The following is a 25,113-nucleotide window of genomic DNA, read 5'->3' as shown; positions in this document are numbered from 1 at the left end:
TAGTAGGGAGCCCCTGCCTACTGAAATTTCTGTATCTTCTTTCTGTGCCTCCTTAGTCCTTGTTGAAAAAGGAGATTAAGATGTATTAGGTATTTAGCTAGTAAAGACCTACTAGCCCCAAATTGATACTTTGTCTTTGAGAAATCAAAAAGATCAAAAGAAGTGGAAAAAGCAAAAGCTTTTTCAGTTTGTGATTTTTTTGTTATCTGTACACCCAGAGTTGCTTGACATCCCTTCTGTGAGTTCATCCAGTATTGGGGAGACACTGGGTTTGATGATGATGATGGTGTTGAAGATGATAATGTTGGTTATTATATTCCTGTGGCCCAGATTTAGTACGAATGCTTCCTGTATTTCAGGCCCTGGGCTAGAAATTTTCATATTCAAATCTCACATAATCCTCACAAGGACATTGGGAACATGGCATTATTATCTCCATTTTACGGATAAACTAAAGCTTAGAGAGGTTAAATAACTTGCCCAGAATCACTTAGAAAATGTCAGAGCTTTAAATCCAGGGCTGATTGGCTCTGAATCCCAAATTCTTAATCCCTTGGTTACACTTCCTATTTTTGTTTCTCTCTTTGCCATTAATTTTCTTTAAAAAAAAAAAAAAACATGTTGTAGGGGCATCTGGGTGGCTCAGTCGGTTGGGCATCTGACTCTTCATTTCCGCTCTGGTTATGGCCTCGGGGTCATGAAATGGAGCCCTGAGTCAGGCTCCACACTGAGGGGGTGTCGGCTTGAGATCCTCTCTCCCTCGTCTCCTGCCCCTCCTCCCACTTACATGCATGTGGGTTCTCCCTCTAAAAATAAAATAAAATAAAATAAAATAAGGTTTTATTTATTCATTTGAGATAGAGAAAGGGAGAGAGCATGGCAGGGAGGAGGGCAGAGGGAGAGGGAGAACCAGGCTCCCCACTGAGCAGAGAGCCAGACACTGGGCTCAATTCTAGGACCCTGGGATCATGACTTGAGCCAAAGGCAGACGCTTAACTGACTGAGCCACCCAAGTGCCTTGCCCAAAAAAATCATAGAAAAACACATTGTATTTGTTTATAGCTTTGAATGGATAGTTATTCACTTAGTATAAAGTGGAAAGTAAGTCTCCTTCCCACCCCATTGGAAGATAGTTTTCCTCACCAAACTGAGGAACTACTCATCAGTTTCTCTTTCTTCCTTCTTTCCTCCGTCCTTCTTTCTTTCTTCCTTCTTCTTTCTCTCTTTCCTTTCTTTTAAAATTTTACTCATTTACTTGGGGCCCCTGCGTGCCTTAGTGGTTTAAAACTTCTGCCTTCGGCTCTACCATGATCTCAGGGTCCTGGGATGGAGCCCCACATTGGGTTCTCTGCTTCCTCCTCTCTCTCTCTCTCTCTGCCTGCCTCTGCCTACTTGTGATCTCTCTCTCTGTCAAATAAATAAAATACCTTAAAAAATTTTTTTTACTCATTTACTTGAGAGAAAAAGAGAGAGCACAAGCAGGAGCTTGCTGCTTATGCTAAAGAGGGGCAGGCAGAGGGAGGAGGAGAAGCTGATTCCCCACTGAGTGGGGAGCCTGACACGGGGCTCTATCCCAGGACTCACAGTTGGCTTCTCCTTCTCAAGAGTCACTTGCTCCACCAACTGAGCCGGCCAGGTGCCCATAAAGGAAGAATATTTTATTTTTTTAAGATTTTATTTATTTATTTGACAGACAGAGATCACAAGCAGGCAGAGAAGCAGGCGGGCGGGGTGGGGGGGAGGAAGCAGGCTCCCTGCTGAGCAGAGAGCCCAGTGTGGGGCTCAATCCTGGGACCCTGAGATCACGACCTGAGCTGAAGGTGGAGGCTTAACCTACTGAGCCACCCAGGCGCCCCAAGGAAGAATATTTTAAATTTTAAATGTTATTCATTTTTGAAGTGGTTTACGAGAGAGAAAATCTCTAAAGGCCTGATACACAAGGGAAACCATTTTATATTTCTTTCTAAGTCAACATGACTGTATATAAACTTTGTTCAAACCAAAAGCCTGATTTATGGCCGGCCACACAGACATTATACATCTGCTTTGTGAATGAATCGCCTAAAGGAAAACCATCTTGTCCTGGAGATACCACTCAATGCTCCCATTTCCTGCATTCCTTTACAATAGAACTTGTGATTTCTACCTATATGCTAATTGATCATCTTTTGAGCTTTTACAAGATGTAGAAGGTATATAACCTGTAAAACTATTCCTTCTCCAGAACACTTTCTTCCCTGTGAAGAGCATGTTTCCCCAGTTAGCTGTCTTAACTTTGGATGGAATGAAACTTTTCTTTTTTTAATTTTTGTTTAAAGATTTTGTTTATTTGACAGAGAGAGAGGGAACACAAGTGAGAGAGGGAGAAGCAGGCTTCCCACAGAGCAGGGAGCCGGATGCAGGGTTCGATCCCAGGACCCCTGGGATCATGACCTGAACCTGAACCGAAGGCAGATGCTTAATGGACTAGGCCACCCAGGTTCCCCAATAAGAAATTCTTTTTTAGGGACGCCTGGGTGGCTCAGTTGGTTAAGCAGCTGCCTTCGGCTCAGGTCATGATCCCAGCGTCCTGGGATCGAGTCCCACATCGGGCTCCTTGCTCGGCAGGGAGCCTGCTTCTCCCTCTGCCTCTGCCTGCCTCTCTGTCTGCCTGTGCTCGCTCTCCCTCTCTCTCTGACAAATAAATAAATAAAATCTTTGAAAGAAGAAAAAAAAAAAAAAGAAATTCTTTTTTAAAAAAACAATGTTCATAGTAATAAAAATAATACTAAAAAATATTAAAATGATGTCTGATGACTGTCCAGGAGCGAATGTGCTGGGTTGGAGGAAGAGAGATGTTTGAGTTTGTTTCCTGAGAGCAATGGGAATACTATGTTCCCAAATAGGAGAACCCTTTTTCCTTCTGTCCGATCTACTCATTGGCCATGTGTTCCTCCACTCTACAAAGTGTCTTGCACACTTACCACGCGGAGCCCCGGGTGCAGCACTGCAGAGGCTGCATTCCTTCTCTCTGTCTTAGAGGCACACCTGGGTGGCTCAGTTGGTTAGGCTGCTGCCTTTGGCTTGAGTCATGATCCCAAGGTCCTTGGATCGAGTCCCAGATCGGGCTCCCTGCTCAGCAGGGAACCTGCTTCTCTAGCTGCCACTGCCTGCCTCGCTGCCTGCTTTTGTGTACTCTCTCTTTCTGACTCTGGCAAATAAATAAAACATCTTTAAAAAAAAATAGCCTTAGAGCTCAAGGACAAGAGACCCCACGCTATTTATTTAGTTAAGATTTATTTTTAAGTACTCTTTATACCGAACATGGGGCTTGAATTCACAGTCTCAAGATCAGGAGTCACATGCTTCATCCACTGAGCTGGCCAGGCATCCCAGGGACCTCACTTTCTCATCAGGGTGTTCCCCAAAGGCAGGGCCTGGCACTCCATAGTTATATGCTAATTCACGAAGATAAATGATCAGACGTAGGTTCAGATGCCTTTCTACCCTCACCTTTTGGACAGTTTCTTCGTCACTTTTAGCATCTAAAAGATGCTCAGCTAGTTTACTGAATTGAATTAACAGACTTAATCATTCTGTAAATGCATCCCACATCTGAGCAGAGAAGTGACTTGGTTCTAACACACTTAGATAAAAACTATGCGGGGTACAGAGCTTAGAATTCAAAATACGTGCTCAAGATCTGCTGATTTCCTTCCTCATTTGGACTTGTGACAGGGCTTGGTCGCAGTGAGGAATATGTGTTCAGTCCTCCCAAGGAGGAGAGTATTACTAGTATATTCTTCCCCAGATGCTGCTCGTGCTCGGAGGCTGCTATTCCATGGTGGTCTCAGGGTCCAGCTAGGGGAAAGGTCTTTGCTTTAGCACAAAGGGGTGGAGGCCCCACTCTGTGTGTTGGGGGGGCGCCCATAGTATGTCCATTTATAATGGACGGGTGGTAAAATAAGGGAGACTGAGCAGCTTCCCAACTGCTCAGAGGCTCCTGAAGTCCATCTTGCGGCTCCCGCCACCCAACTGTTTCCCAAATTACCACATAGTGAGCCTCAGTAAACATTAAACCTAGTCAAGGACCCAGTGAATTGCGGACGGAACCCCTAAAGCTAGAGGGATGGGTCCAACAGCGCCCCCTTGCGGTGCCCTGCACCCAAGCCGCACCGGGGAGATGCGTCTTTGCGGTCCCACCAGTGAACACAGCACAAAGGACCCAAGCTGCCACGGGAGCGACCCCTGGAGGGAATGTCGTCCATGCCATCCCCCATCTTTTTAGAGACGGGGCACTGGGCCCAGGGCGGGTAAGTGGCTCGTCCAGCGGGGCCCCAGGAATGCGCTCCAGCGGCTTAAGGAGGCGGCCCGACCGCGGAGACCGCGGGCGACCTGCGGCGGGGCTGCGCTGGCACCGCGAGGAGCCTGTGCTGACTCACGGAGAGTGTGACCTGCGGGCGGCACGGAGGCGCCCGTGGGGATGCGGGGTCCCCTGCGGCCGCCGGCGCCGGAGCTTCAACTAGAACCCGGAGAGGCGCACTGGCGCCGCGCCCGAGCACACCGGAGTCCCCTGGATCCCAGCCCCTCGCGCGGCACCGAGGGAGCCAGAGTCCTCGGCTCAGCCGGGGCCGGGCGCGTCGAGGGGGCGGGGCTCCTGGGCGGGGCGCACCGAGGGGCGGGGCCCACGGGGCGGGGCGCGCCGAGGGGCGGGGATCCTGGGGCGGGGCGCGCCGAGGGGCGGGGCTCATGGGGCGGGGCGCACCGAGGAAGCGGGGCTCCGGGGCGGGGCGCGCCGAAGGGGCGCGCCCGACCTCAGTCCTGCTGGAGCGCACGGAAGCCCCTCAGGCTCGGTCCCGAGATGTTGGCCAGCAAGCGGGTGGCGAAGGTAACGGCGGTCGGACGACCCCTTTCTCACGGCTCCCCTTGCCTGCCTTGCCCTGCCCCCTGCATCCCTCCCCCGGCTCTCGGAGCGCGGTTATTTGTCGCTCTCCCAGACGCCGGGTCTGGAGGAGGAGTGGGTCTGTGAAAGGGGCGGGAGCGGGAGCTGAAGAGAAGCTGGGGTCGGGGATGGGGGTGTGGGGCATCGAACCGGGCTGTCGCTATCTCCCTGGGCTGTGCTGGGGCTGGGGATGAGCTGGGTCCGAGCCGTACTGGTTTCGGTTTCTTTTCTCCTGCCAGAAACTTGTGATCACAATTGCTCGGGTCTCACGGAGGTGCTGGAAAGGTTCCAGGAGTCAGGGGCTCTGCTGGGGCGGGTGTGTGTGTGTGTGTGTGTGTGTTGGGAACAGACAAAATGAGAACAAGGTCTTTGCCATGGAATAGCTCATATCCCGCCCCGAAATTGGGTACCTACGTTTCTAGAGTCCTGAGAAGTATGGGGTGTTGAGTAGGAGTCAGGAACACAGTTCCCTGGGTATTCTCAGGAGGAAAAGATGCCAAGGCGGAGCTGGAAGGCGTCCTGGAGTAGGTGGCCTGCTCTCATTCCTTCTGCAAATGTTGTCGAAAGCCTGTTATGTGCTGGCTCCTGTTCTAGGAGGTAGGGAGGCAAAGATGAGCAAAAATCTTGCCCCCCCACCACCACCTTGAGCTTTCTTTCCAATCAGGAACACAATTTGAAGATTTATGTATTTTTATTTGAGAGAATCCTCTGAGCACGGAGCCTGAGCTGGGGCTTGATCCCATATCCCACAACCCTGAGAACATGCCCCCAGCAAGTGGAAATCAAGAGCCCACACTTAACCGACTGAGCCACCCAGGTGCCCCTCCAAACAGGAACACAATTTGAAGTAAGGTCTGGGAGGGTGTGGGGGGGAATTCTCCAGGAGGTGGGAAAACCCAGGGTGTTTGAAGGATCGGGGTGTAGCCAGGATGTGGGCGTAGGTGAGGAAGGAAGAAGGGTCACCGTGAAATGGGTCTGGCATATCCCCAGACTTTGACTCTCTTGCAAGTGGCCCTCCACTGTGTAGAGTGGGGGATGGGCCTAAGGGGTTGGGGAGGGCTGCAGTCTCCTTTCCACCTTTGAGAGAGAGAGGATCTCAGATTGGGGCACAGAGCTGGCTCGGCCCAAAAGAACTGAAATCTGGAGCTTAGCAACAAAATGGGGCAGGAGGTCCTTCTAGCCAAGTGCGGAAGAGGTAGGAGCCAGTATTTATCACACGGGCACCACGAAGTGCCAGGCACAGCAACGCTGTGAGATAAGTCACGTGCCCCCATTTTACAGATGAGGATGTTGAGGCTCAGAGAGAGTAACTCGGTTGCCCAGGGTCACCCAGTAGGGAGTGGTGAGGCTGAAACTGGAGTCCAGGTTGGCGGGGCTCCAACCCACAGGCTTGTCCAGTGGCCTCTTACTTTCACTTTCTTTTCCTCTGAGGAAGGTGATTTCCTCACTGGCCTCAGGAAAGAGCTGTGTGTCCTAGTTTGGGTTTCATATCCTCAGGCTTGCAGAATCTTTTGGCAGAACTCTTCTACAACAGGAAAGCCCAAGCAATCCCAGTTACAGTAAAGTCGGGAAACTGTTGCAGAGCTCTGTCTGACTCAGGGTTTCATCCTTGCCGAAGGGTCATAGATGGTACTGAAGCTAGGACTCATGGAGCAGATGCTTCGACTTTCGGAGTGAAAAATAATCGAGGGGTCATAGGCCCTGGGCAGAAGACATGAGAAGCAGTCTGGGTTTGAACAGAGACAGAGTATGGGCTGAGACATGGGCGATGGGGCCAGCGTTGTGTTTATTTGTTGGGGGTGCAGAGAAAGTTCGTGTGGACCACAGTCTGAGAAGCCCCGCCCCCCATACCCTGGAGTGGTTTTGAGCTTTCTGTCCACCTTTATTTATACCGGGGTTTCTGTTGACATCTGGGGCTGGATAATTCTTTTTTTTTTTTTTTTTAAGATTTTATTTATTTATTTGACAGAGAGAGAGCGAGAGATCGCAAGCAGGCAGGCATGGGGAGGGGGAAGAAGACTCCCTGCTGAGTAGAGAGCGCGATGCAGGGCTCGAACCCAGGACCCTGGGATCATGACCTGAGCTGAAGGCAGAGGCTTTAACCCTCTGAGCCACCCAGGCACCCTAGGTAATTCTTTATAGGATGTCTACCGGCATCCCTGGTCTCTGCCCACTAGGTGTTGATAGCACTTCTCCAATTTGTGACAACCCAAAATGGTATAGGCATTGCCCAAGATCCACGGGGTGGGGGTGGGGGTGTCCAGTTGCCCTCAGTTGAAAACCAATGGTTTATACCCATTTGGTGTTCCAGAGGAATATGACTTGCCCTCAAATGTCTTTTTTATTATTGCTGTTGTTTGGTTTTCCAGAGAAAAGTTCTGTTGTCCTTTAGGATGGACCCCAAAAGGGAAGAGGGGTTCCTTGATCAGATATATTTGAGAAGCACTGTGTGCTATGGGCTCACATCTTGGAGATTCATGATACACTTCAGCTTTATGTTTTCCAATGTGCTTGATCACGAAACCCTTTTCCATCAATAACTAGTCTGCTTGCGTGGGGTGCACTGTACATATTTGCTCCCTCCGCCTAGGGAACTCTAACCCTTCTCTGCATGAGGGAAGCCTATTTACTCTGCATGGCCTGGCTCAGTGCTCCTCTGTCCTCCGCTTCCCCAGTGTGTATCCACACATCTTCTTCAAGTAGTCCCGTTCATGTTTCTCCCATTACTCCAGGGAAGCTTTGGAGGGCTGGGCCTTTCCTTCTCTCTCAAGCGTCAATAGAGGGCACTCTGTATGGGCTGGCGGGGCAATGCTGCGATGTCCTAGTGACCGGGCTACATCTTGGGGCGGGGGACATGCAGTGGATGCCATGGGAAGAAGGGAGGGAGAGAGGGAGAGAACTAGGACCTTGTGTCTCTCCAGGAGGAGAGCAAGAAGATAGGGGTGCAGTGTGTAGTACCTTGGTTTTAGGAGGAAAGGCCAAAGAGGGTTTACTTCCAAGTGGTAGTAATGTCCAGAAACAAGGATCTTCATCTTCTCTCTCCATCTAGTACCTACAGAGCTTGGTGAGGCTTAAGGCACATAAGTCACTTAAAACACTAAGCACCCTGCCTGACACATTCTGGTTTTGTTTTTAAGATTTATTTATTGGGGTGCCTGGGTGGCTCCGTCGGTTAAGCCTCTGCCTTCAACTCAGGTCATGATCCCAGGGTCCTGGGCCCCACATCAGGCTCCCTGCTCAGCGGAGAGCTTGCTTCTCCCTCTCCCTCTGTCACTCCCCCTACTTGTGCTCTCTCTCTTTCTCTCTCAAATAAATAAATAAAATCTTTTTTAAAAGTTATTTATTTTTTTGAGAGAGAGAGAGCATGCCAAGCAGGGGGAGGGCCAGAGGGAGAGGCCGACTCCTTGCTGAGTGGGAAGCTGGATGCGGAACTCAGTGGCATGACCCTGAGATCATGACCTGAGCCAGAAGTCCAGAGTTAGACTCGTAGCTGACTGAGCCCCCCCAGACGCCCCTGTGACTGGCCCATTCTAAGTACTTCGTATATGAGGGCTCTCACTTTGCCAGCTTCTGTCCCTGAGGGGGTTCCTTTTTGGGACCCGGGACAGCTTGCTGCTGGGACAGGCAAATGGGCAGCTGAAGGAAGGGAGACGAGCCATCTGTCCACGGCTTTGCCCCCTGCAGGAGCTGGAGGATCTTCAGGCAGAGCTTCCCCCCTACCTACGGAACCTGTTCAGCGACGATGCAGACGTCCTGGTGTGGCACGTGCTCCTCCTGCCTGTGAGTGTTCCTGGGGACCATGGCCTTGGACTGGGGTGGCAGGCCAGGGGGCATTGGCAGGGTGGCTGAGGACGGGGCCAGAGTTTCCCCTCCATTAGAGTCCTTTTTTGGACTCTAGTCATTGGTAGGTAGTGGTCTCAGGATTGATGCTTCTGAGATCAAAGTAGGCTGTGAAGAGGCTAGAAGAGAGTTCTGGATTTAGTAAGAGATTTTCCTCAAACCAGTAGTCACCAAGCCCACCACAGGAGCGTCAGCAGACATGGCTTCGAGAGAAGAAAACAGATCTCTTGGACCTTTGTCAGGGGGTAGGGGTAAACTTCCTGTTTTTCTTTTTCTTTTTTTTTTAACTTCCTGTTTTTCACAGTTGCCGGAATTTGCCCTCTCCAACCTAAAATGTATTTTCTTTTCTTTTTAAGATTATATTTCAGGCAACTATTATTTTTATTCCAGTATAGTTCACATAGAGTGATACAGGAGTTTCAGAAGAACAATACAGTGATCAGACAACTACTGTTACATAGGACAACCCAGATAACTCACCTCTACTGTTCTGATTTTTCTCCATTTATTAGAGCTTGCTCAGTAAAGTCTCCCCCTGAAAACAGTATTCTAGAGGACCTATCTGAGTGCAAGAATTCTATTTTATCATTAATAGACTGACAATATTTTCTATGGGAAGTCATCTACACACCTTTAGTTACATGAACATAAATATTAAAACAGTGAAGATTTATGGTAGTTTTTTGGACTATAAAGAGAACAATTCATTTGATTATTTTAGGATTTGGACTTTTTTTTTAAAGACTTTATTTATTTATTTGTCAGAGAGAGAGAGAGGGAGCACAGGCAGGGGGAGTGGCAGGCAGAGGGAGAAGCAGGCTCCCTGCTAAGCAAGGAGCCCAGTGCTGGACTCAATCCCATGACCCTGGGATCATGACCTGAGCCTAAGGCAGACGTCTGTTATGTCCTGTGGGCTGCTGGGTTGAGGTAATCCATTTACCTGGCTTGGAGTGAGGACACCTGTTCTGGGCCTCAGGTGCCAGAGGACAAAGGTGCTAGAAGGTGCTCCAGGAACAGATTAGATCCCCCAAGGAGGGTAGCTCTGAGGTGGATGAGAGTGAAGGTTGGGCAGCAGATCAGAAGGAAGAAGGTAGATGACAGGGACCCCTGGGGCAGGTCATATTTCAGAGGATACTGTGAAATCCAAGGACCCTAATGGTTGGTAAGACCAAGGTGGCTGGTCTTCTGGTCTGAACACAATCCCAGTGTGTGGAGGGGTGTCCCCTCCCCCACCACCAAGCAATTCTCAGGACATCAACTGGGCGTCCTACTCTTTAACTCACTTCGGACACCATCTACCTGGAGATAGCATCAGATCCCACAGATGAATGGCCCAGTCCCACAGGACTGTCCCTGCTGCACACGCACCCCTGCCTCCCCTCAGATGTCAGTCTCGAGTCTAGGCTGCTTCTGGCCGAATGGTTATAAATCAGAGGTTCCCATGACCCCTTACTCAGGTTTAGTTCCTTTGCTAGAAAGGTTCACAGGACACAGAAACAGTTTCATTACTAGATGACCAGTTTATGATGGAAGTTTATAAGGCAGAACAGGCAGACAGAAGAGCTGCATGGGGCAAAGCACCAGGGAAGGGCATGGGGCTTCCTACCCTCTCTTGGCGCGCCGCCCTCCCCAGACCTCCAAGTGTTCACCAGCCCAGAAGCTCTCTGAACCCTGCCCTCTTGGGTATTGGTGGAGGATTTAAGACATCTACACGATTGATGAAATCATTGGCCTTTGGCGATTGAACTGGAGCCTTTCTGCCCTCCAACCCTTTAAGCCCAGGGTTGGCTCTCCTGCCAGAGCCCCCTTCCTTAGGTGCTTCCAAAAGCTGCTCCATTAACATAACAAAAGACATTTGGGTCACTCTCAACACTTGGGAATTTCCAAGGGTTTTGGGAGCTGTGAGCCAGGCACTGTGGCCAAGACCAGATATATATGAGAACTATATCTGAGTGACCAGATATCTATTTCTTATAAATCACAATAGCATACTGGTTGTACCCTTGGGAACTAGCCAGAGACTTTCCAGCCATATAAGGGTCCTGATCAAGTCTGCTAGGTGGGAAGAGTTGTTGCAGGACAGCCAGTTAAGGGCGGCCCAAAGGTGCCTAGCGAGGCCATAAAGGAGACGTGGTTGGCGGGCAGGGGAAGGAGAACCCAGAAAGGTCTGTGGGTCGAGCTGATAGATTGCCCCTCAAAAGCTCAGTCTCAGTATACAAGGCTCACCAAGGTGGCCCCACTTGTCACCTTGTAAAAAAGCTGACAGGGGGACGAGCCTTTGAAAGCTCACAGTAAGAGTTCCCATTCACTGAGAACCCCGTGTGGACGGAGCACTGTTGCGTGAGCGGTCCTACTGAAAACCTGGCAACCACCCCACGGGGAAGCCTGACATCTCTTTACAGTTGAGGAAATGGAAGCTGAGGGTCTTGAGTGACCTATCACAGGATAAGGTGGCAGAGCCGGAAGAGCAGTGAATGTTTTTTCTAAACCCAAACCCTAAGCAAATAGGACTTTCTCAGCTGACCCCAAGGTGCAGTATGAAGCTGTCAGGTGGTCCAACTTCTTCATGTTACAGATAGGAAACTGACTCCCGGAGGAGCTCCAAGCCACGCCCCAGGCCCAGGGCAGAGCTGGGGCAGGTTCCCAGGACCCCCTGCTCCAAGGCTCCTCGGCCTCCTTCCTCTGATGGAGCCCAGGAAGCCCAGTCTGGACCGCAGCAGACAGGACACGCGGGCATTCTCCCATCCCTTTCCTGAAGCGTCACTCTCGGGCCTATCTCTACTTCGCAGGCCCCTGGCTCTTCTTATTATCAAAAATGGAAATGCTGAGACATTTTCCTTCTCTGTCCTATAGTCGTTTCTGCGATCTCAGAGACACACCCAGGACGCCCGTGCTCCCGTTTTGTCCTCTGCTAACCAAGAGGAGCTCTCATACAAACTTGACTCTGGGCTTACCTCTTTATGTCATTGTGGCTGTCTTTGTCCTATCTTCTTGGTAACGAAGTTTCTGAAAGGATCTGGAGTTTTGGAACCAGCCAGAAGCTGCTGTGCTCTGTGCTGGGTCACCTGAGTTCCAGGACTTCCCGTTTCTAGGAGTGTAGACTAGTGCTCACGTGTGGAGACGTAGAGACGGGCGCTGGGTTCCCATCCGGCACTCCACTGTGACCCTGGGCAAGCTAGATACATTGAACTTGAGTTTCCTCATCATAATATAGACCCTAACAGTGGTGAGTTTTCATGATCCTTACTGTAGCAGCTGACACAAAGGTAGTGTTTTCCATGTGGTAGGTCCCCTTCTAAGCCCTTAATATAAATGAACTCATTTAGTTCTCACATAAGCTCTGGGAAGAAGTTTAGTTCTCACATAAGCTCTGGGTGGCTCAGTTGGTTAAGCAGCTGCCTTCAGCTCAGGTCATGATCCAAGTGTCCTGGGATCGAGTCCCACATCGAGCTCCCTGCTCAGCGGGGAGCCTGCTTCTCCCTCTGCCTCTGCCTGCTACTCTGTCTGCCTGTGCTCACTCTCTCTAACAAATAAATAAATAAAATCTTAAAAAAAAAAAAAAGAAGTCTATTCTCATTCTCATATGGAAGCACAGAGAGGTTAAGTTACTTGCATAAGGTCACACAGCTAGAGAATGGCAGAGCCAAGATTCAAACCGAGGCAGGGTAGCTCCGAAGTTCATGTAACTGCTACCCTCTCCTGTGTGGACTAATGTGTGTCAAGCCCTTAACACGAGGTGGCACGGGGTGGTGCCCAGGAAGGTTTTCCGGTTGCTCGAAGTCTGGAGGGTCTTTTCCTGGCTCCTTGCAAACCCTCAGCCACTCTAGCCACCGAGTTCTTTCTTTCTTTCTTCTTTAAAAAAAAGTTTTTATCATGATAAGATACACAATAACAATATATACCATTCACGGACAAGCAGACTCCTTGCAGAACTCAGAGCCCGAGGAGGGGCTCGACCCCAGGGCCCCAAGATCATGACCTGAGCCCAAACCAGGAGTCGGACGCCTCACTAACTGAGCCACCCCAGCCTCCCCCTTCTTTTTCTTTTCTTTTTATTGTACCTATGTGAGAAGATGGATGTTAGCTGGACCGATGGTGCTCCTCATTTTACCACATAGGTAAATCAAACCGTTACGCTGTACATCTTAAACTTGTACAGTGATGTCTGTCAATTATTTTTCAATAAAACTGGAAGAAGGTTAATTATTGGAAAAAACAAAAAAAGCTGAGAGAGTCCTTAGAGCTCATCTGCTCCAACTTGATCCAGTCTTTGTTGAGGAAACGGCCCCCAAGGGGAGAGGCGGCTGGCCCGCCCCCGGTTGCACAGCAGGACTCAGGATCTCACCTTGGTGCCTCCCAGGCCCATGATCTTTCGTGACTCCACTCCTCTGCGAATCCGCGGCTCAGTCAGCAAGTGAGTGCAGGTGCCACCTCCATTCATGGTCCTACCTGGGAGTGAGCAGAGAATGCCTGGGAGCCCAGGGCAGGGTGGAGAGAGAGGGAGCCGGACCGAGGTCCTAGGAGGAATCCAGTCTTTTCAGAGCTGACCTGTCTCGGAGTCGATCTCAACCCCTTCTCTTGCGCAGGAGGAACCACCCTACAACCTCAAGGCCTTCCACGTGCGCATCAGCTTCCCTGAGGACTATCCGTTCAAGCCCCCTACGGTGACATTTACTACCAGGATCTACCACCCCAACGTGGGCCAAGATGGAAGCGTTTGCCTGCCCATCATCAGCCGTGAGAACTGGCAGCTTCACACCAAGACCAGCCAAGGTGGGACTGGGGCTCGCCTAACAGGAGGGAGGGATCCTGGATACGGGGTGAGGGGACTGATTCTGAGTCAGAAAAGCCCAAAAGAGAGGAGATAAACATTGCGGGTCTCAGCTGGGCCTGTTTGGATAGAAGGGATGCATCCAGAGATGCTGGGCTGGCTGACCGGGTCCTGCCCCTGCTCTTCTACCTGGACAGGTGCAACAGAGCAGCGGGCTGTAAAGGGAAGGGCTCGGCTGCTCTGTCTGCGGACCTTGGTGAGGTCTGTTCCTTCCCAGGCTCAGTGCCCTAAATGACCATCAAGGGGACAGGCCCAATAATGGCAGTACACACTGAGGAAGCACGTTGAGTACTGTGCTAGGAGTTGGCACACAGACTTTATCCAGTCCCAGCAACCCCATGTGTGATGCCCTCATTGCCCCTTGAGTAGAGGGGGACCCCGGGGTACAGGACAGCTAAAGCGCCTGCTTGCGGTCATACAGCTGGCCAGGGGCTGAGCAGGGATTCAGAGCCAGGCTTGGCTGACTCTAGAACAGTGGTGCCCAGCAGAACGTTCTGTAGTGATAGAAATGTTCCATAGCGCATGGCCCAATTCCCGATCAGTAGCCACGTGTGGCTCTTGAGCACCGAAATGTGGCTAATGGGATGGAGGAACTGAATTCCTCATTGCGGTTAATTTTAATTCATTTCAACTTAGATATCCACATGTGGCTAGTGGCTACCTTACATATCGGACAGTGTCTCTCTAGAGCCCATGCACATTTGTGTGCAGTCTGTCCTGCTTCTGGACCACTTCAGGAATTCTCTTTCTTAAAATTAATTAATTAATTGATTGATCAATTTTAAAAGATTATTTATTGATTTATTTGACAGAAAGAGAGAGAGAGAGATCACAAGCAGAGCAGAGAGGCAGGCAGCGGGTGGGGGAAGGAAGCTCCCTGCTGAGCAGAGAGACCCATGCGGGGCTCGATCCCAGGACCCTGAGATCATGACCTGAGCCAATGACAGAGGCCTAACCCACTGAGCCATCCAGGCACCCCAATTAATTTATTTTTTAAGAGAGAGTGAGAGTGTGTTCGCATGAGTGGGAGTAAGAGTAGGGGAGGGAGACGGGGAGAATCTCAATCAGACTCCCCACTGAACGAGGAGCTTGACACAGGGCTCGGTCTAATGACCCTGAGATCATGACCTGAGACCCCGCACTAAGCTGAAATCAAGAGTTGGAGGCTTCACTGACTGAGCCCCCCAGGTGCCCGAACCAGCTCAGGAGTTCTTAGCCTTGGAAGAAAAGATCCCCAGGGGGAAGGGAGGAGGGGTCCCAGGGGGACTGTGTGAATCCTCGAACCACGTTTGTGCGTGTTCATACGTGCACTTGCCTCAAGCGGTGGACCGCTGCCTTCGCCGGTCCCCAGGGGCCCCTGTGAAAGCGTGGGAGCCACGGGGCAACAGTGGCTTCCAGTCTTCAGCCTCAGAACCCTTTTTCCCAAATAAAAGTTGATGTATTTGGAATCCTGATATCGAACAAAAAGTGGTTCTTATTGAAAAAGGAGTGGGACCCCCCCAGGTATCTCATCGACCCCCATGATGGGAAGCCTCTCGGGAGCCATGCATGGAACCTAGTTTGAAAGTGCTGGTGTCGCTGGTCGGGGCTCTGGGTATCATCAGTGAGGAACGAGGGGTATCCGACTCGGTAGAGCCGTCCTCATCCCGAGGGAGGGATGGACCCTCCCTGGGCGTCCCCCCATGGAGAGAGTGTGGAATGCCGGGGCGTCTGGGGGTGCGCTGGCGTGGCCTCCCTGCCAGGGTTTTTCTCTCACCCTGCTGTCCTGATCTGGCCTCTCTCCCCAGTCCTGGAGGCCCTCAGCGTGCTGGTGAATAGACCGGACCTGCGGCAGCCGATTCGGCTGGAGCTCGCCGACCTGCTGGCAGAGAACCCAGAGCGGTTCAACAGCGAGGCCCGAGAGTTCACCCTCAAGTACGGAGCCGACCGGCCCTCCTAGCGGTTCTCCCCCATCCCTGCGCGGGATCCTCTGCTTGGCGGACAAACACGTCTCACGGACTGGGGGCCGGAGCCCTTCTCCTTCGTTCCGTATTTTCCTTCCTAGATTGTCTGTCAGTCATTAGTCTCTGTGGGGTGTGGGCCCATTCCCAGGTTCGCCTGACCACAGGTGGGCTTAGTTTCACTCCTTCTCTCTGCCCCAGAGCCAGAGGAGTTGGTGATGGTTATGGGACAGCTCTCCGGCGCTCTAGGGTGCGGGAATCCTGGTCTCACTAACTGCTCCGTCTTAGGACCACAGGTCACTCCAGCCTGGCTGGCAGGGAGCGAGCCCAGGAGCCCACCAGAATGCCCGGACATCAGGGAGCAGGGGGTACATCGGGAGGGTGTGTGGGAGGCAGGGCTCATATTTACAATTGAGCCATTTGTTTATTGCATGACCAAAGTCAGTTAGTCCACGAATGGGACTAGTTGACTTTGGTCACACAATGGTGCTGAATCTTTCCTTTCCACTGAATCTTTCCACTGACAGATCGTGAAATGAAGGCTCTCCATTCCGAAAATCTGACTACGTGGTTTTGTTTGCTTGTTTGTTTTTAAGATTTATTTATTGATTTTAGAGAGGGAGAGAGAGTGCACACAAAGGTAGGGAGAGGGGCAGAGGGGGAGGGAGAGGGAGAGAATCTCAAGCAGACCCCCCTGCTGAGCATGGAACCAGACACACGGCTCTATCTCATGGCCCTGAGATCATTTCCTGAGCTGAAACCAAGAGTTGGTCACTCAATCGACTGAAGATTTTATTTGTTTGTTTATTTATTTATTTAGAGAATATGTGTGTGCACAAGCAGGGGGAGGGAGAGAGCATCTCAAGCAGATTCTATGCAGAGTGTGGAGCCCAATGCGGGGCTCCATCTCCAACCCTGAGGTCATGACTTGGGCTGAAACCAAGAGTCAAATGCTTAACTGACCGAGCCACTCAGGTGCCCCCTGACTGCATGGTCTAAACCCCCTTGCAATTCCCTTAGGATGCCAGTTTCTGGGGGCCAGGCATTAGGCTGGGCGGAGTGACCCCTCCCCCAGTGTCCAGTTCAGGGGGAACCACAGAAGCCACCTGCTTGTCCACCCATTCAAGTCACAGATGAATTTGGAGGCTGGCTGGGTGTTCGTTGAGAGGATGGTTGGGTTCATCGGGAGAACATGAGGCTGAGGGTTAGCTGCTCTCTGCTAAAAGGTGTGACCCCACTCCCCAGAACAGAGGGCTCGCTGGACTTCGAGACTCGTGGAACCCCAGATGCTGTGGGGGGAAAACTGGCCATGGGGGACTAGGCTGTCAACCCATCTACAGGGGGAACACCCCCATTTTACGAGGCAACCAAGGCGCAGAGTGCTTTGGTGGACGGCCGGGTCAGCCCAGTCAGTCAGGGCAGGGGTCACACCTTCGGCTGCACAGCCAAGCTGGCTGGTTTTCATTTCTGTGTTTCTCATGAGCTGTTCTTGTCAGCGCACATGCTCGGAATGGCTGATAAGGTCAGACAGGCTTGTTAGCAGAAAATTATAAGCAGCTCAGGGGTGCATCTCTAATGGACGATAGAAAAGCAGAAACAAGCCAGAACTTCAGCCTGAGCTGGAGGGATTAACTTAACCCGAAGGAAGGACCTTCAGGGAGCAGCCGCCTAAGCTTCTGGAAAGCCGCTGCTTGTAAGAGACTGAGTGCAGGTGTCTCCACAGGCCCTGCTAACTTAGCTTGAAATTTCCAGAGAATCTCCTAGCCCAGCACTTAATCTGGGAGAAGTATGGAAAGAGGGAAGAGAATCAGGAAAAGCACCACTAATAACTCAGAATGTACAAATGCACTCACTTTTGGACTCACTTACGGAACACTAAGAGGACAGGCTCCCGGTGAGGCTGTTTGCTCATTTCATTATCTCATTCCACCTCCATCAGGTCTGTTCAGACCGGAAGCTGAGACTCAGAGAGGTTAATTCACTGCCCCGAGGTCACACAGCTGCATATTGGTGAGGGGTGGGGGAAAGGAGTTGGAGGGGGTGGCACCCAGGCCACTGTCTTTTCCCAAGTGGCATCCTGGTTGTTGAGGAGATCAGGTGAGGAACCCTGGTGGCCGGCAGGGGTTTATCATTCCAGAAGGATCGAGGGCCCCGGGGGGCGGGGGTGGGGGGAGGTGCACCGAGGGGGCAGACAGGATTTTATAAAAGGACTTTTAATGCGTTTAAGACTGGTGCCACCTGCCTGGCCGGGGCCCCTACTCTGCCCGCCTCCACCCACAGGGCCGGCCCGCTCCTCACTTCTTCTTGGTCTTCACCAGCCCCTTCTGCACAAGGCTGCGGTACAGCTCCTGGATGTAGGTGTAGACACACTTGGAGTCAGGCACCGCCAGCCGCACCATATCGTCCACCTCCAGCAGCTGGGCGCAGTCGGCCAGTTTCCTGAGGGACAGAGCCAGAGCTGAAGCATGTGGGAGCCAGGGGGCAAGGGGGCAGCCCAGCCAGGGCGAAACCCACAGAATCGTGGATGTTGGAGCCGAGAGGTCAGCTAGGCCGACCAACCCATTGTACAGATGAGGTCACTGAGCCCCTGACAGTCCAAACTCAAACTCAGCTTGGTCTGATCCCAAAGCGCACGTATGTCCTCAAGGTCAAAGCAAGTAACACAGCTGGGACTCAATCCCAGGCTTGCCTCCGGCATCTTTGCCCGTCCCGAGCTGAGTCTCGGCAGTCCCAGCCTGTCGGGCTGCCATGGGTGCTGGCAGTGGGAGAATCCAGGGCCCCAGCAGAAACCCTCTCGGGCCAGAGATAGCCAGGCTGAAACCCAAGCCAGACCGGCCAGAGAGCCAGGGGAGGGGCGCAGACTGGAGGACTGCCAAGAATGAGACAGGGTCCCTGCGACCAGTGTGGTGTTTTCCCTTCCTGGGGGTGGGTCAGGGTTCTGTCCCCCTACAGGGTTCTCTCCCCCTACACAGGAGAAGCTTCATTCCCACTGGACCTGAGGGCTAGTGAGGCTGGGCTCTTCTGGTCACACAGCTGACTCGGGGTGGGGATGGCAAGCACTGGCTGGTCCCCCATATCCCAGGACTCCATGGAAATCAAGTGAGTTCCAGAGTTCCAGGGGCAGTGGGAGGTGATGGCTGGGGCAGGGGCCCCCTTACATCACACACTTAATCTTCACACCAAACCCAAAGAGAAGGGAAGTCCATGGTCAAGAATCACAGAGATCAGAAGGCGGGGACAAGATCTGAACGCAGCAGATCAGACTCTCCATCCTGCGGCCCCGTGCATCCCTACCAAAAGCCTTCCTTTTTTGCTGCTGCCTGATGCCTTCTGGCAGCAGGGTCCTTGTCACCTGATTATTCATCTTGCCTCCCCTAGGCTTTCCCTGGCTTAGAACCAAAGTAAGGCAGCTGTAGGAGGACAATGACCTGTGTCCTGCGAGCCAGGGACACTTGGTTCCTGGCATTCACTTAGAACTCTCAGCCTCTACTGGGAGTTTCATGTCCATGTCCCGGTTCTGCCAAGCCTTTCTGTATGAACCTAGGACGTTGAGGGACCTCACTACTCACACGGACACTCTAAGACTGCTGAGAGGGTAGAAGGGGATGCGCCAAAGAAAGCTCTTAGCAGGATGCCCAGCACCTAAGCACCCTCAATCCATGGGGCTTGTCATCATCATTAAAGCTGCTTCTGAACCCAGATCAGGACCTGGCACTCCTGACTCCCCTCAGCTTCCCACCCCAGTGCACTCACTCCATCTCTTGGCAGGAAAATATAAAACTGGAAGGGATCTTCTGGAATACCAAGTCGGGTGTTTTTCAAATTGCATTCTTGGTGCCCTAGAGCCCCGTACACGTGCCTCAGGGAGCATCTTGGGAAGGGTGTTGGGTGCTTAGCTGGTGTGCTCCAGGAACACCTCCCAACCTAGAAAGCTCTCCTTTTGAGTGATGACCTTGATAGACCATGAACTCGAAGCTGAGGAGTGAAGACATAAGGAAGCTGACAGAAAGTGGAAAATGGTGAGGTTAATGGATTAGAAGTCCCCACGGAGTTAAAAATCTCTGGGAGTGGGGCTGCTAACCTAAGTGAGTTAGAGAGGTGAGGGGTGGGGGCAGGGGGAGAGAGCTCAATGTCTGAAACCCAGATTTTGAAGGTGGTACAATTATTGGCAAAAACTAGGTCCTTGGGGCCCCTGGGTGGCTCGGTGGGTTAAGCCGCTGCCTTTGGCTCAGGTCATGATCTCAGGGTCCTGGGATTGAGCCCCACATCTCTGCTCAGCAGGGAGCCTGCTACCCCGCCCCCTCTGTCTGCCTCTCTGCCTACGTGTCTCTATCCATCAAATAAATAAATAAAAATCTTTAAAAAACCCCAAAAATCTAGGTTGTAACCATGAGCAGGTGGCTGAGAAGAGTGGCCTCAATTAACCGAGGCCAGTGGGTTGTAATGATTCCTTTTAACCGGTTACTTCATCCAATGTCATCCAGGCTATGGACAATTATCATTTGGGTTAGGACACACTTTGCACTTTCTGTACCAGTTTCATGACATACAAATTACAACCTTGAACTCCAACCTCTAGGAACGAGCTAGTGTTTGAAGCAATATGTACACTTCATAAGAAAAGTGTTATTTAGTTAGATGAAAGTTTAAAAAAAATAAAAAATAAAAAGGTCCCCCTGTAATCTGTTTTGTATGTCGGGCATTAAACACTTAATGTTTTGTTTGAGGAATCTGCTGAAAAAGAAAAACCCATTTGCAAAGCACAGCTCCTCATCCGTCTTCTCGTTTTGCCCCTGGGGGACATGCAGGCCCAGATGGGGAAATACTGCTGCCCCAGGCTTCCCCACGGGTTTGTGGCTAGGGGCCACAGGCAATATCCTCTGCCTAATCCATTTCTACCCGGTGGCTCAGAAGCCTCTCCCTGGGGCTAGAAGAAGGTGTGCGTCTGGTATGCACTCTCTGGGAGCCCTAAAGCCATCACCGTGTTCTCTGGCCTCCCAGGTAGGTACAGACAGAGGCCTCCGGCTGAGGCCAGCTCTGGTGGGGCTTTAGTGGTGGGACTACCTCCCCTCCGGCCACCCCCCAGCAGCCACGTCTTTGCCTCTCAGGTTCTTCCTTGGGCTCTGCTGTTCCTCATACTCCTCCTGCCCTTCCAGGACCCCTTTCTCCATCCCACTGCCAACACCCCTGGCATCCAGCCCTGTGAGCCTCAGCAAGAAATCCCCCTCCAGGTTCCAAAGTGATGAATAACTACCAAAAAACTGCTATCATCCATCATCATATAGGAACAACAGCTCAGATCCTTTTTTTGGAGTTTTTGCTGTGGGTTAGGCACTGCTATAAAAACCTCGCTTAATGATTTACTTAATTCTCACAGTAGCTCTGCAGAAGAGGAAACCTCGTGCCCATTTTAGAGATCTGGATGTGAGGGCTCAGGAGGTAAAAGAGGCTGTTCAAGATCACATCACACTGCTAAGAATTGGCAGACTCAGGCGGTGGCCCCAATCTCCGCACTTACCATGGGTAAAACAGAGGCCTGCCTCCTGCCTATCGCTGGCCCTGCCTGTTCTCCTTGGGGCGCCGCCCCGCGTTACAGATCGCACGGAGGGGTGTGCTTCTGGTCCGTCTAGCCCTTTAGACTGAAAGCCATGACAAGTGGGGACTTTGTCAGGACGGCTGTGTCCTGACACATAGCTCCTGGCGATCGAAAAGCACGTGTTGGATTTGTGACCCGTCTGACCCGCCAGCCAGCTCTCTGCCCTGCCTGAAGCCAGGCTCCGGAGCATCCCCCCTTCTCATCCCCCCCTCCCCCGCCCCTCACCCCGGGGACCGCCCTCAGTGGCTGCCGCTCACTCTGCTGTGTCGAAGGCCAAGGTGAAGTTGTGCCGGCGCTGCGTGGGCTCCAGCGCTGCGTAGTCGAAGGCGTCGGGGAAGAACTTGTGGATGAGGGCGCAGAAGGCCATGCCACTGCTCCAGCTCGAGGAGAAGTTCTGGATGTCCACGTGCTGCCGGCGAGTGGGGCCTTGATGAGCCTCGGGCCGGAGGCCCGCCCCACTCGGACCCAGCCAGCCCTGCCGCCCTGGGGAAGGGTCCCCTGCCCCACGTGGCCCCTGCTCCACGCCCACCTCATAGTTTCTTGTCATGGCCCGGCACCACTCCAGGAGCATGTTCTTGACCCCACCAATGGCTGCCCCTGCGGCCTTCGTGTTTCGGAACAGGGCAGTGGGGCCCGTCGCAGCCCTGCAAGGGGAGGCATGGAGAAGGCCGGCCCCCAGCGGTGAGAGGCCACAGGAGGCCCCATCGAGGAGGAGCCCTGGCCCCAGATATCAGTCCTCCCACCCGGCCTGGGCTGTTCCCACGCCCTCAGGCCTCCCGGCCCCACCAGTGGGTCATGGTTCACCCGGGAAAGCCCAGTCCCGCCTGCACCCTACCCGCCAAACTTGTCCACGATGGCTTTGCGGTTCTGTGCTCTGGGCCCACGCGGCCGGGCAGGGGCTGACACCCTGCGCTCTGGTGCCTTCTCTCTCTTCTTCTCCTGGGAGGGAGGGGGCTCTGTGGGACTCTGGGGCACATCGCTGGGTGAAGACTCACTATGGAGAAGGTTCAGAGCAGTGTGAGAGGGCCTGGGACCAGCCACTCCAGAGCACAAGGTGGGGGCAGGAGGCAAGGGGCCGGCTGGTGGTGGTGGGGAGCTCCCTGCAGTCAGAAGAGGCTTAGGAAATTGTGGGCCCCCCACTCCTGGCACACGTCTCCTCTGTGCCCAGCACTGGGAGGGGGGTCAAGATGAACTAATGAGGCTCAGTCTAACTTTGGGGGAGCCTGTGGTCTGGTGAGATGTGTGGGCGGAGCTAAGACAAGCCTGAGGTCTGACCCGAGTTTGAATCCTGGCTTTGCCTCTTATTTGCTGTGTGATCTTGGGGCTGTCATGTCACTTCTCTGAGCCTCAGCCTCCTCCTCTGGAAACTGGGGACACGAAGAGCTACCGGACACGGCGGCTCTGAGGCTCGAGAAAGAAGGGGAGTGGAGAGCACCCCGCGGAGCCCGAGTGAAAGTGCACCCACTGGCTTTCCTAAAAAAAGTGGCATGGAGGTGGATCTCGGGTCAAGACAAAGGAGGATTCTTCCAATGAGTCAAGTCACACGATGGCAACAAGGCTCTCACTTTATCCAGCACCCACCGGGTACCAGGCACTGTGCTCAGGACTCTATACTGTTGTTCTTTAAAAAGATTTCATTTATTTATTTGACAGAGAGAGAGAGACAGCGGGAGAGGAAACACAAGCAGGGGGAGTGGGAGAGGGAGAAGCAGGCCTCCCGCTGAGCCAGGAGCCCGATGAGGGCATTGGTCCCCGGATCCTGGGATCATAACCTGAGCCAAAGGTAGACACTTAAGGACTGAGCCACCCAGGCACCCCTCTATACTGTTTTATAAAAATAATCTCTATGCCCAGCATGGGCCTCGAACTCAGGACCCAGTGATCAAGAACGGCATGCTCTACTGAGAGAGCCAGCCAGGTGCCCCACGTGCTTCATACATTTTACGGCATGTAAGCCTCACGCTGATCCTATGAGACAGGTACGATTACCGGGTGGCTTCACACAAGAGAACAGCGACGTGACCAAGACCACACAGTTGGTAAGTGGCAGAGTCATTGTCTGAACTCGGGCTTTCTGCTCACGCTCTGTGGGCCGTGCTGACGCCACGGCAGTATGCTCAGGGACAAGATGAGGAGCCCCGAGAAGATCTGCCTAGGATGCTGAGGAGGAGGAAATGGAGGAGGAGAAGGTGGGGACGCTTTAGTGGTGGAGGGGGCATGGTCCCTTCGCTTCCAGCCTCTGGCTCCTTTGGTTTCCTGGGCTCTGCCCTGGGGTAGGGGGCTGAAAGCCAGGAATTCTGGAATATCTCTAGATCAGTCGCCAGGGAGACCCAGGCCCAGGCGACGGTAGACTTGGAAGGGAGCGTGCGGTAGAGGGACCTGGAACGGGGCCCCAGAATTTGACATTACCTGGCTGAAGGGCTGGTCTCTCCAGAAGCTGCCGAGTCTGGACCCAGCCCATCTGGAGGGACAGGAGGGAGGGAGAGAGGGAAGCTGGAGCTACCTTGACTCACTATTGCTGTCGGCCCACCCCCTCAGGGTAGCTCCTGCACCCCACCCCCACGGGCCCCTGGACTCACTCACCTGGGCTGAGGCCACTGCCCTCTTCTGTGGGGCTCTCAAGCCATTCCTCAGGGGAGCTGGGAATCACCCCTGCTCCTTCCTCCGACTCTATCTGCGCACCCCCGTCCTGCTCTTCCTTGGGACTGCCTGGCTCCTGGAACCGGCATGACCTGTATGGGCTTGTGGACGCACAAGCACCTGTCCCAGGCTTTGTGAGGACTCCAGGAAGATCCGGAAGGGAGCCTGGGGCCCCTGGGCTCTACCCCCTCTCCCCCAGCTCTTGATGTCATTCAGAAGACTGGACTTACTCGAAGCAATAAAGCCAAGGGGGTGGGAGGCTTAGTTCCTGGGGTGCAGGGGACTCCAGAACACGGTGGGGGCCTCCTCCCTCCTCTCCTTCACCACACTCACCGCCTCCTTCTTCACGTCAGCTTCCTGAGGCTCAGCGTCGGTCTCCCCTTCCACAGCAGCCTTCTTCTGAGAGTCTGCGAGGGCTTCTGGGGCACTGGCTTTCTTCTGGGCTTCAGCTGTGGGCTCCTCTGTCTTGCTGCTCTTCTCCTGAGAGGCTGTCGTGGCCTCCTCCTTCCCATCAGCCTCCTTGGCTTCAGTCTTGGCCTTCTGCTCCCCAGCAGCCCGTTTGAGCTCAGCCTTGGTCTCATCGTTCCCACCGGCTTCCTCCCTGGAAGGAGGCTTGGCGTCCTTCTCATCAGCTTGCTGCTTCTCAGAGGCCGGCATGGTCCCCTGCGCTTCCTCAGCCTCCCTGGGGTCGGCCTGGGTCTTTTCCTTCCCATCGGTCATCTGAGGAGCCACTGTGGTCTCTTCCTTCCTGCCGTCTCCCTTGTGAAGTTCAGCCTCTGCTTTGGATCCCACCTTGACCTCATCCAACCCATTGGCTTCTCCCTGAACTCCAGCTGGGGCGCCGTCCTCGGCTGGTGCTCTTTCCTGCTTTCCCGCTCCGTCCAGGGGCCCCTCTTTTCCGCTCGCCTCGGTGGTGCCTTTGGCCTCTCCTGCAGAGGCTCCGCTTCCCTGCGTCCCAGGGGCCTCTGGGGTTGGGGAGACAGTGGTCCCATCTTCAGAGGGCTTCTCCTCCTTCTGCTCCATCTCTAGAAAGTAGAGACAAGCAGACCTCGTCATGCCGCATCCCTGCACGAGGTGAGGAACCCGCCCTCAGAGAGCTTTGGCCTGGGAGTCCGGAGGCATGCTACTCAGTCCCGGGTCCCCCATGTTGCCACTGCCTAGACATGTGACAGGAGCATCCGTGTTCCCTGTGGTAAAATGAAGGGGTCCAGTGTTGCTTCCCCAAGGGTGAGATGTTGGGTCACATGGACTTGGCCTTGGGTGGTGTTCACCCAGCTGCCCTCTGCAGGCCGTGGCTTGGGCTTTAAAGAATATTAGATCACGTAATTCCTTTTCAAGGACTTTG

At 53.0% G+C, this 25,113-nt stretch overlaps 2 protein-coding genes across 2 annotated transcripts; one reads left to right on the top strand and one right to left on the bottom strand.

Moving 5' to 3' along the window:
• Positions 1–4,773: 4,773 nt before the first annotated feature.
• On the top strand, positions 4,774–16,095 carry UBE2L6 (ubiquitin conjugating enzyme E2 L6). The gene is made up of 4 exons (XM_044261098.1): positions 4,774–4,867; positions 8,606–8,701; positions 13,348–13,534; positions 15,380–16,095. Exons 1-4 carry the CDS (start codon positions 4,841–4,843, stop codon positions 15,529–15,531), a joined length of 462 nt encoding a protein of 153 aa, XP_044117033.1. The 5' UTR covers positions 4,774–4,840; the 3' UTR covers positions 15,532–16,095.
• A 1,731-nt stretch (positions 16,096–17,826) lies between these two features.
• Positions 17,827–24,791, bottom strand: SMTNL1 (smoothelin like 1). The gene is made up of 7 exons (XM_044261097.1): positions 24,063–24,791; positions 23,712–23,844; positions 23,538–23,589; positions 21,964–22,122; positions 21,658–21,772; positions 21,386–21,537; positions 17,827–17,971 (listed from the first exon to the last, which is right to left on the bottom strand). The coding sequence occupies exons 1-7, from the start codon at positions 24,789–24,791 to the stop codon at positions 17,827–17,829; spliced, it is 1,485 nt and encodes a 494-aa protein (XP_044117032.1).
• Positions 24,792–25,113: the final 322 nt, after the last annotated feature.

The sequence above is a fragment of the Neovison vison genome, chromosome 7 (assembly GCF_020171115.1).
Source record: "Neovison vison isolate M4711 chromosome 7, ASM_NN_V1, whole genome shotgun sequence".
In the NCBI taxonomy this organism is placed as follows: Eukaryota; Metazoa; Chordata; class Mammalia; order Carnivora; family Mustelidae; genus Neogale; species Neogale vison.
The sequence above is the reverse complement of the archived record's forward strand: the minus strand, read 5'-3'. Positions and strand labels throughout refer to the sequence as shown.